At 42.7% G+C, this 12,040-nt stretch overlaps 1 protein-coding gene across 1 annotated transcript in view; it reads right to left on the bottom strand.

Moving 5' to 3' along the window:
• si:dkey-237h12.3 (teneurin-3) overlaps positions 1-12,040 on the bottom strand; it is a 140,045-nt gene that overhangs the window by 59,524 nt on the left and 68,481 nt on the right. Inside the window, exons 5-6 of the mRNA XM_062393972.1 lie at positions 7,294-7,419; positions 5,262-5,476 (exon numbers count right to left, since the gene is read on the bottom strand). Of these exons, the coding sequence (XP_062249956.1) occupies positions 5,262-5,476; positions 7,294-7,419 (341 nt within the window). The remainder of the gene's footprint in view (positions 1-5,261; positions 5,477-7,293; positions 7,420-12,040) is intronic.

The following is a 12,040-nucleotide window of genomic DNA, read 5'->3' as shown; positions in this document are numbered from 1 at the left end:
GGGAGATTTGTTTGTTCGCCGATGGAGCTGATATGGCTCCGGGGCAAATGCTCCACATTTTTGCACAGGAATATATTGTAAACTCTGATGGGAGTGCACTTAAGAGGAAGGTGTTTTAATTATTTGTTAAATTAACATAGCTAATTTCCCCTTGGGGATGTGAGTACTTAAAATGCTGTTTTGTTCAGAGCTGCAAAAAATACATGAAAAGGATAAATCAAGTCAAAAAATAAGCTTTTATACAATACACATCTTTTTATTTATCTTCGTATAATTAAATTAAGAAATCATTGGTAGACTTGTGTTTAATGTGTATTGAATTGTTTAAATATACGTTGTCTCCCTAAGTAGAACCTGGTGAAATACAATCAACCAAAGCCCCAGAAACAAAATGAATTAAATCAAATATACACTCGTTATTTTGTCAATACTAGATATACAGCAGACAGCCGCTCGTGCACAGTGCACTCTCCGTATAAAATAAATATGACGTGGTATATATCAGAAGCTTGTATTTTCTACCTGATACCTGCTGGAAATGCAACTGTAACAGTCTCTCTGTCTCTCTATCTCTCTCTCTCTCCCTCTCTCTCTTTCTGTGTATATACATGTTTTCTATTACCAACATTGATTTACGGGATAAACAAGGAGCAACCAGTCATTCCTGCCAAGTGGAGCGGTGCATCTGCTCCCAACGCCGCACCTGCTCAACACCTGAACCTCTGCCTGAGTGAAGCTGTGAGGGCACAGAGCACCGCAGCAGAAGACCGTGTAACGCACACCGGCAACCCCCCCCCCCCCCCAACAGGCTACGGGCTGGAGAGCGGGCTCGGCAGATGCAGACAGATCCCCCGGCTGAGGCGGTTGTTAGATACACAGATGCACCGAGCCGATGGTGAAGGCGAGAGATGTGATGCACACACACACACACACACACACACACACACACACACACGCACACGCACACACACACACACACACAAACACACGGAGCTGGAGCTGGTTTGAGGAGGACTTTGGATTCGAATTCCGCGAGGAGGCTGCTTGCAGAGAGCTTTGATTAACCATTGATTTTTAACTCGCACAAATCATTTAGATTTCTTAAAAGAGTAGAACATCGTATGAACTTAGAATATAGAAATATAAAATGTCGTGTTTTTTTTCAGGGGGTCAGTTCAGCGGGATCGTTACCTCACTGTGATGTCACACCCGTAAACACAAAGATCTATTTCGTGCCTCGGGAGGATCCGACACACACAGGTCACACAAACAGGGGGACGGCAACAACAGCTCTAAACATGTTCACAGCAATAAAGTCCATAGAGAGAAATGGGGGGGGTAATAAAATAAGATGTAATTTTGTTCCCTCTCACAATAAAATATGGGAAAATTAGAGATATGGAACATTTTTTTCGGACTATAATAATTCCCCCTCCATTAAAATAGGAAATAATGGGCAGTGACGATGCTGGGACTTTTAAAACTGTCTAAAAAATATTATATTTATATTGGTGCAAAATATGAATGTTTATTTCACTTGAATTGTTTATCTCAAATCTGCAGATATTTTTAGATATTAAATGTTTTAGCCTCAATTAGATTAATGTTCAGTCTTTCTTTCCAACAGCAGGTGATTTTTTAGCTGAAAGAAGAGAACAAACAAACCTTCACCTCAAATAAAACCACTGAAATATACGTTCATCACGACAAAGGGTAGAGAGACTCATTCTGCACCTAATTACAGTAGAGGCCAAACCATATGGTTTTCTGGAGACTGATGCTCATGCAGATATCAGGAACTTCGGGCTGGTTAAAGTTTAAATTTCAGTTTCAGTGGATATAGAAAATTATGACAATAAAATGATCCTTTCTGCTCTTGAATACGGTTTGTGGTTTAAAACCAATTGACCGTAGATCAATTACTATAACCATTATATTGATATATATTTGACTTCTGCTAAATTGCTATAGATTTAAAATTATAATGCTATTATTATTGATATTGTTTTTATCGCTCAGCCCTGGGGGGAGGAGAAATGTCAAATACGGACTTGTTATCAATTCCTACGATGCTTTAACACCCAGATGACAACGATTTTACAGTTTAACCATAAACCTTATTATAAATAACCATAAATAACAAGACTTAATAAAATAAAAACTAAATATATAGAACTCAAAACCAAGAAAATGTTTTCAAGTTAAATGTCTCTTCTTCAGTGTATAATCTGTATAATAATCGTTTTCATATTGGCTCCTATCAGATCACACGTTGGTAAAAGGCTGCCTTGATATTGTGATTAAAGATATTTGTTCTGAAACGCTGTTGGAATCCAATCAGATCTAAAACAGCATTTGACCGACATTCATCAACTCTAAATGAATGATGCATAAGTCGGCAGCTATTTGCTCACACACAATTATAACTCAGCTATTTGTCAGCACTATGTATCCATCACCTTTTTTTATTGAGGTCCCTTGGCCCCTAGTGGCCACACATCAAACACCGGGGCTCTAAATCAGTATGTGCACAACATCCAGTCTCACAGAAACACAATGGACTCTTTGAAATTGTTAAAAGAACAAGATGACGGGGAGGGGGGGGGAAGAAGAAAAATACATTAAAACAGGATTTAGTTCGGAACGTCTGGAATGTGACAAACATGGACCCTTGCAATCTTTCAGTTGATTGGCAAACAACAGGAAGGAGAGCACTAAGAGGGGGGGGGGGGGGGCTGTGAGGTGGACGCTGTGATTTAAACCCCTTTGAGTAGATCAGGGGGCAGGGGAGCGATATTAACCTGGCGGAAGTTGACTTCTTTGTGTTGCTGGCTCCAGGGAGAAGCAATAAAACAGTTCATCCCACAAGCCCTGAACCTCCGGGCCAAGTGCATACATCTCGATTAGCTGCTGTGAAAGCAACACCCCCCCAAACTCATCTCAATCCAACAATGCCGGGCGAATAAAAGGCGAGAGGCCGAGCGTGGAGAGACTGGCGGATGCCTCACGGAGGAGGAGGGAGGAGGAGGAGGGAGGAGGAAGGAGGAGGAAACACTCAGAGCCTGTAAGTTCTCCAGACTTTAGATTGAACCAACTTGGTCTGGTACTTAATAACAACTGAGCAGGAATTCCTGAGTGGAAAGAAACACAAAAGTTTGCTCGGTTCAAACTTGTTTGCTTTGTATCAGCACAGACAGACACTCGATAGCAGATGGAGGAAGTCTATACGGAGGTGGAAAGACTCTTGTCTTGTCAAGCTGTGAATAAGACTAACAGTCAATTTCTCTCATTGGGGTCTTTCATGCTCAGTTAAGTAAATGCATTGATTTGTGCCGGCGGTACCTGAACTGAATGTAATTTAGGGAGGAAGCCACTATGGACACCGAGTCCGGCATTGACAAGTTTGAGTGTCTGTGTAACAATCGGCGGAGACATAAAAGTAGTGTCTGGTTAATTAGTGTCCGTCGGTCTTTGATTTTTTTGTCGAGCTTCCTTCTTTCACCTTGAAAGCGCCAGGCGGCTCACCTGTTGTCAGCAGCATCGGACTCTCCTCCGTCACAGAGTGGCCCTAACTGTCTACACTTGAGTGAAGCCCATCTTTACTGAAAGAGAATGTCAAGAAGGTGAGGCTAAGAGCTTTTGCAGTCAAGTGCGGTGGAAAGTGGCCATTGTCTGAGTGCTTCCATCACCGTGGGCCCGACGTCGGACATTCAGATCCGGAGAAAATGTCATTCAAGTGACACATCAGACATTTTGGAAACACTCCAGTTTGCAAATGGCAGACATTTAGCAGAAAGGGGACGAGAGTGCACGTCCGCGCACGGAAGAATCGAAGCTGACGGCAGAAACCAAACTGGGGCTCGGTTATCACGGCTCCACGTCTTGAATATCCAATGAGGGATCGGATAAGGGCAGATAAAGAACCATTTTTTAATATTTTATATTTATAATATTCGATTTTTCTTTTAAAACTCTATAAATCCGTTTTGATTGTACTTATAGAAATAAGCCTCATGGGGGGAGGGAAACGGCCTCTTTTTAACCTTAAAGCTGCGATTAATCAGTTTCTTTTCGGAACAGCTGATCACATGGTTACATTAAATGGAGAAGGGGTCGCGTGTAGTGATTAACCCACAGAGAATTATTATTATCATTAACTCATCAGTTCCCCTCCGCTCCCTGCAGCTTTTCAGGCTTTTCTTCATCTTCATCACTCCAGTTATTTTTAGCCACGGTTGGAAGATGTTTTCAGAAAGAAAAATATAGATTTAAAATGTTGATTTTGATCAAATAGTGAGATTTAACATTTAAGTTGACGGATATTTCCCTTTGGAGTTGGAAGAGACCGAAACAGAGGGGGAAAAAATCAATAGTGGAATTAAAAATCCCACATCTCTGCATTATGATTATTGATTGAATATATCAATATTATGTTTCCGACTTTTAAAACCTCCAGGTAACCAAAAGAAAACCTGAATAAATAATGAAGGTTTAATGACTATTACTTTAACATCCTTGATATGATGCAGAGAGTGAATCATGTGTTAAAGACACAAGCAGTTTCTTCTGATGGGCCGGTGTCTGTGGAAAAACTGGGAAATGACTTAATCCTATACTGGTTTAATTTTCTGTTTTTCTCACTATAACGAGAAACAGAATTTCCCATTATCTCTTTAAAGTTTGGTTTTTACTTTGGGGATAAAACAGCTGAAATGTATGTAACATGCAGCAGAAGCAGAACTAAAGACAATTATTCCCACTCAAGTGAAAATTTGTCTTTAAATTAATCTTTAATTTGCCACCGCTATGAACAATTGGTGAGATTGGACCAAATAAGGCTGTATCTGAAAAAAAGCTGTCTTCCATTAAGGAGGTTATGTTTTCATTAGTGTCCATTTGTCTTTTGTCGGCAGGATTACGAAAGAAAATACGATTTCCACGAAACTTAGTGGGAAGATGGAACACAGGCCGATAAAGATCAGGCCCCGGACAAAGGGGCAGATGCAGCCGCCTCCCAGGGAATAAGGCTCAGATCATGACTTTAAAAATGTGACATATTTATGGAACTGATATCTATGAGTGTATTCAATTTGGAGCTGGCTTGATTGAATTTAAGGTCTGTTGGGCCTTGACGGAGATATTTTCTCTGCCCCGGGTGGAATCCTCCTTTATGTCGTCTTCCCTTCGGAGACTCGTTGTGTCGTTAATCTCAGAGACGTTAACCCGTTTTTAAAAAGATGTCTCAGAGGGAAAGCCTTTACCTGCGTGTGAGTGGGAGCGAGGCCCTTTCGCCCGTAGACTCCGATCAGAGCGTTCTTCTGCACCGAGATGTTGAACTTGAGGAAGCGCGGCTGGTCCATGCTGACTTGGGAACGCCAGAACACCCCCGGGGGGACGCTCTGCCCCGCCCGCTTCCCGATGTCCACCTGTCCCGTATCGATGGAGTTGTTCTCCTGGAGCAGCACGGTAGTCCTTCCTTTAAAAGACATTACACCCCCCCACCACCATCAGATTATGTAAGAATGAGAAAAAAAGCAGCTGAGGTCAAACATTGATCATCACACTGGCTTTCATGCAATCAGTTAAATCCTTCCACAATCATCTCACACACACGATATTGCTTTTTTGTGTAAATCTGATATCCGGATATCAGCAAATGCTGCGTTTTATCTTTTGCTTGTCAGTGTAATCAGATTCCTTTATTCAAGCAGGAGCCGAGACAATAACACAGTCACATCTTTCCCCAAATGAGCAGTGACCGAGCGAGACAGGATTAAAAGTAATGGTTCCCCGCGGCCCATGATGCACTGCTCGGCGGAAAAAAATGACCGGACATAATTGGCTTTTTATAAGACTCCAACAGGCCGCATCTCCCATCTTTTCTCTGGTCCCGGTGACTCATGGAGTCAGGCTCGGCATCAGATAAGGTCTAAATGGAATCTGTCAGATATACTGAGTGCCACCGTTCCACAGCAATAACCGCAAATCAAAACAATTTGGAGAACGATGTCCTTAAACTGTGTCCTTACCGAAGCCAAAAGACGGAGGAATGGCCGGTTTTAACATGACTCATGAAAAACCGTCGCCTGCAGGGTGTTATCACAAGAACAGATTTCATTGTTAGGAAGAAGAATCTTTAAAAAGCCTTTAAAGACGTCGCCGTCCAAATCCGTGCTGTCGAAGAAGCACGGATTTGTTTGTGCTTTGTTCTAACCGGTGGAATGACTCTTCCCTCGTTAGCCCGGATGATGAGGAGTCGTCCCGCCGCCTAATAACAAATCAACCCTTTTGCTCCTGCATCTTGTAGGAAGCGTTTCAGTGTGTGGGGGCTGTTAATACTGCAAGTGCCTGTTTGTGCCAGACCTCGATTATTTACATCCCTCTGTGTTGTGTGTGTGTGTGGGGGGGTGTGTGTGTTTGTGTGATGAGGCCATTACCTGTCACTTTAGCTTCAGTCAAACTGAAGACTGGAAGCCAAGTTTACCTCCGGGGAGAATAATAGCCAGCTATTGATTGCCTTTAAACAGTCCAAAACCTGCCTCATGCTATCTTAATTAGCAGTACTTATGAGGATTTAAATCTAGCCGAGTTTAAACAATTGAGCTTTCTGCCCGGGCATACTCAACTCAATTAATGCTTCCATGGCTGTGCATTATAAATACAGCCGTGTGCTCGGAGATTAATTTAGGTGGCTTTTGCGGTAAAGGTGAGCTGAGAGCGGGCCCGGCTGCTTGTTGTCGAATACACAATGGTCCCCCAAAAAAAAAATTATGATTAGGCTGCACAGAGCCGTCTGGAATCTGCCAATTAGTATTCAGCAGGTGAAAAGATCTCAGGAAACTCTAAAGGCTGACTGAGGGTCGAGCATCGAACGTTTCACTCTTGTCATTCAGGCGGCTGAATGGTACCGCCGCTGCACTCCGTCGTTCCTAATTGTCATTTAAACCTTTGGGTTTATTTAAACGTTTGTGCTTTGAGGGACGTTTAACCTTTTAAAGTTTGATTTCCCACCAAAAAAGCATTCATAGCAGGAGTCCTCATTTTCTTCATATACATGTGGTTTTATTTTTCAATATCATGCCACAATTTGTTGACTTTATTACTTTCATTTCTGAAAAGAAAGATGTGACCATGATAGCAAAATATATTTCCAACGCTCAAAACACGGACCAAAGTAAATTACTACAATAAAGAAAAAAGCAAAACAAAGAATAAAAAGCATTCGTACTTCAAAAGGCTCATTCAGAACGTTAACTAATCATTTAGTCAGATGTGGGTCTTTCATTTCCTCACCGTCAGCAGCCAGAGCTGTCACTACGCTCGACTGAGTGGGCCCTGTCTTCCCAGCTCCTCCATTTTCAAAAGCCGGCTGGTTGTCCAACTCTTGCAACTGCCAATTGAGGCCGAAAAGGTGCATCGCTGTGAAAAACACACACAGACACACACAGACACACACACACACAAAGGAAAAATCTGAGTGGGCTTGTAGAAAATGGATAAAAACAAATAGGCAAATCAATGCACAACCCAATCAAGCCACTTCAGCTCAAAAAGACCTGTGGGGGAGCACAATGGATGGAGCCAATGCAGGTGGGGGGGAGAAAAAAGAGACTGTTTAACTTCCAACGTTTTCAGTTCACATTTTAGTCTAGCTTTTTTGCAGCTTCTCTGCCATGGGTGTCTTTCTTTTGTGCAAACACAGAGACTCGCCAGAGCCGCTTCAATCAATACCCAGGAACCCTGTTGCTCTTGCATGATTCCTCTGGGAGAGCGGTTCATTAATGTGCCACGCAATCAGTCGCCGTATCAAAGACGAGGAGCAGGCGGGATTTCTGCTCCCGACACAAAAGCTTCACTTCAGACGGAGCAGTCGAGATACGAGTCACTCCACTCCTCAAAGTCTGGAAACAAGCGGGAAGGACACAGTGGTAGAGCGGCACGCCGGTGTGAGGAAGAGAGAGAGATAGAGCGACTTGATAACGTGTGAGTCGGTGAATTGAGTCGCAGCAGCAGCAGGAAGTGTGTGGACAAGATGTTCCTCTTTACGTCTCTTACATAACTAAACTGCGCCGGGCTCTCGATCGGCCGACCTGCTTTATTGTCACGGTTTCGGGATTCAACTAAACTGTGCTCACGTTGTTTTTTTTTGGGGGGGGGGGGGGGGAGAGAAAGTGTGGTGCCTGTGTGAGCGCAGCGAGACGCCCAATCTCCTTCAAAGTCACCGGGCAGGGAACATGCCGAGGAGGCATCTTGATTTCCGACCATTTGATCTGCGGGTAGGAACTTTTTCTACAACACCTGTCGCTCGCTGGGAAGATGGATATCGACCGCGGCAAATAACTCCAGAGGGGGATGTGGGGCCCGCGGAGAATATCAAATATAAAAGTGGTCCAGAGAAAGGAAAACTAAACACCGACCATGTAGCAGGCTGGTAAAAAAGACAAGTGTTCTCATCAAAGCCTGCAGAACGGAGATCCACACAAAGCAGTGTCCTCGGTGGATCAAATAAACAGGTGCCCCTGGAAATCCAATTAAATATTGCAGATTTAACATTGAGTGATGATGTTTAGCTGCCGCCGTTCATTCAGCCAGCGTCTCCATTAGTGTCAGAATCTATTCTCACGGCCGCTGGAGCAAACCAGCAACATCACCAGCAGCAGAAATGAATACTGACTCCTCCGTCAATATTTCTGACAAGTCTGACTTTTCTAACCACCCTGAATGGTTTGTTCTGACAGAGCCTTCGAAGGTGAAAACTTGTTTTTGGGTTTATTTTCTGCTCTGAATCTTTTTATTCGTCTGTCCAGAAAATAAGCAACTTCAAGTAATTTGCCAAGAATCAGACACGTCTCTAAAAATACTCCCAGTACGTTGTCTTGGCCTCGTTGAACTTCAAAACTCATTTTTTTTAAAAACAACTTCTCCAAACAGCAGGATGTATAAATACGTCCGTCTCTTAGACTTATAGACGGCATCGGAACCAACATGGAGGGTTAGACATGTTGGATAATGTGTACTGAGTCGGAGAGACATTTAAAATACTGATGGAGCCGAGTGCCAGAGCTGAGGCGCCAAAGAGGAAAACAAAAAAAATGTGACACATACTCAAAATGGCTGACAGCCAGACATCAAAGCAGGGTAAGTGTTACTTAAGGGATAAAAGGTAACTTAATCCTTTTACTTGATAAGAAACGTATATAGTATTATACTCGTATTAGGTGAATGAAGCTCTTTTAAATGTTGAGAGAGACGTCTCTGTCAAAGCTGACACTAAGCTTTAATAAAGGAGACGTACATATATATATATATTTATATATAAATACATAAATGCATCAGCAACAGTCTGTCAATCCATGTTTCCAAGTCTTTTTTTAATAAAGATGTCTTGTTGCTTCTGATGAAAAGTATAGTTTTCTTTGCCGAGCTATCTCTATGAATGTATTTGTTTGTGTGTGTGTGTGTGTGTGTGTGTGTGTGTGTATCTCCTACATGTTCATCTTTTTAGGAGAAGTAGCAGATAGTTCAGTTAGACAGTAGTTGACTGACCGACTCACTGACATTTCTTCCCCCAGGGCAGTTGCTGATACCTTAACTAAAAATAAAACTTAATGCGGCACCTTTAGGCTAAAAAAACGAAATAAATGACTTTACACAAGTGTCCTTGGTTTGATTCCTTGTTGAAGACTCTGGTTAATTCCACATGATGAATGCGGCGACTCCCCACAGCTTAATGCACTCCCCTGTATCATCAGCTTCCCAGGTCTGCAGAGTGGAGAGCTAATTGTGTGAGGCAGTGGGCTCTGGTGTACCCGACACGCCACAGTGCCACAGAGAGCCGTCCCCACTTCACTCTGCTTTAGTCCACCGGGGCCCCGATCCCCACTTATCTCATCAACAAATTGCTCTGAGGTGAATAGCCCTCCTTTTCTTCAAATTAGCATAAGTAGTTCCTGCAGCATTGGCCTGTTCATTTAATATTTCTGCACCATGAGCTGTTCTCTTCTTGGGTGAAAACGCCGGGAAAAGCTGGACCTCAAATCGCAAAATGTCAAAAAAGTGCCCTGTGGAAAACCTCCACCGGCCGAGAATGGGAGGTTCACCACATCGCTGGTCTGAGCTCTGACATCTACGTGGTGTTTAGTGAACAGGAGCCTTCACACTTCTGCTCCAGACAATCCCGGCTTGCTCACACGGCAAATTCACCACGATCTTGTTCACGCCATTCGTGGTCGTGTTGCTACCTCGAGCACACGCTGTTAATTATGCTCCAGTAGAAGTGAAAACAAATTCAGAGCAGCGACTAGAGGTGTTAAAAATAGAGACGGGCATAAAGAAGCGTTTCCTGCTAAAATATGCTGATGACACTATTCTGATGGGCAATGTCGCCCGAGGATAATTAGTCCACTTACCGGTTTGAGAGGTCGCCCCATCTGGAGTGGGAGTGTGCCAACAACAACTCGGAGCGCCGCGGCCTCCCAGTGATTTTGGGATAAACATTGTTTTTATGCTGGAACCTGGTTTGCACATCTCTCCAGAAAACTTCCCAGGGGGCACTCGGGGAAATAAGCTGCCGAGTTCAGAGCGTGACTAAAACGTTCCCTCTGTGTGGGACAGCGTCTCGGGAAAAAAAAAAAATACTCCAAGATTGACCAGGACACGGCTCGGTTCTGCCAGCAGTGGTGTAATTGAAAGAAAAAAAAAACTCTACACTCTCTTTGGGATTTCTACTAGATTTGAGTTGAGTAGCAGAAGCAGTTTGTTTCTCCCCCCCCCCACCCCTAGATCCCAGAGCACCACCAGCGAGTAGGTATCATCCCCTGTTCTCTGGGAACTGCCGGGAACTTTGAGCACCGTGTCAACAACTTCACGAGAAACAAGCACTTTGATCAACGAGCCAGAGATCTCATCTGTTTCCAATGGAAAACACACGAATACAGCAAAAGAGTTTTTCCTCTTTGTCTGATTATTAATTCATCACTTTTCAACACGTGAAACAAAATAATTCATGCTTCACCTTTTTTAAAGAAGCATATAATATTTAAAAAAGTGTATAAGAGCCTGACTGGGACTTTTTGGGGCTGAGTAAAGTAAAATACAAATAAAAGTAATGTAAAAATAATAACAATAACTCATGGTGTCGGTCTATAGACTGAAGTGTATGACAAATAAATGTAATTGAGGCTTTATATTCAACATTTTATCCAGAAGCTTTATTATAAATAAGTATAAATTAAAAGAAAACAAAAATATAACAAATATAAACAATGGGGATTAAGAAAAAAGATGTAGTTTTAGCAAAAATTATAAAGTTTTCATATAGGTTCATATCGGCAGGATGTCAGTCGCACTCTAATTATTGTATTTGTGTGAAACTCAAAATCAAATGTCAGACAATAAATGTCTCTTGTCTACTACAAACATTTTGATCAAACGTGTCCACATTGAAGACATTTGTCCACTTTTAAATTTGTTTCTGCTTTTCATCTTCAAGTTCTAAAAAAAAAAATCCCACAATCTGTTTCTGCTTGCAATCAGAGGCTGGAAACTGGACTCTGTCCTGATTGGCTCGTTATATCTGAGCGAGCGCTGAAATCGTTCCAATCAGTGGAGCTGGAAAAAGCTTCACCTCAGCAGGTTCTCCTCATTTGAATAGAACAGCTGCTGTTGTCGGTGAGACGGGTTCCAGTTCCGTGACGGTTCTGCTTTCTTAAAATATGTTGAAAAAAAAAAATCACGAGGTATTTTCGTGTACAGAACAAATAACATGAGAGAATTTCTAAAACTATCACTTCAGTACAGGTGTGCTTCTATTTTTCTTTGCACTAATGGGATTGTGTTCACTGACAGTAAGACGGTTCTACAGTGTGTGTTTGCATTATAGTCGGATGAGTCCCTGCACCTGGCAGGTGAATTTGGCGGCGGATGAAAGTGAGAGGAAGTGGTGGAAACACTCAGAGACACCTGAGGCAAGTGGCAGAGGGCTGCATCTGTTAAACACACTCACACATACAGACACACACTCGCCAAAAGAGCGAGTACA

The sequence above is a fragment of the Platichthys flesus genome, chromosome 8 (genome assembly GCF_949316205.1).
Source record: "Platichthys flesus chromosome 8, fPlaFle2.1, whole genome shotgun sequence".
Lineage (NCBI taxonomy): Eukaryota > Metazoa > Chordata > Actinopteri > Pleuronectiformes > Pleuronectidae > Platichthys > Platichthys flesus.
Note: the sequence above shows the minus strand (reverse complement) of the source record. Positions and strands in the feature narration are given on the sequence as shown.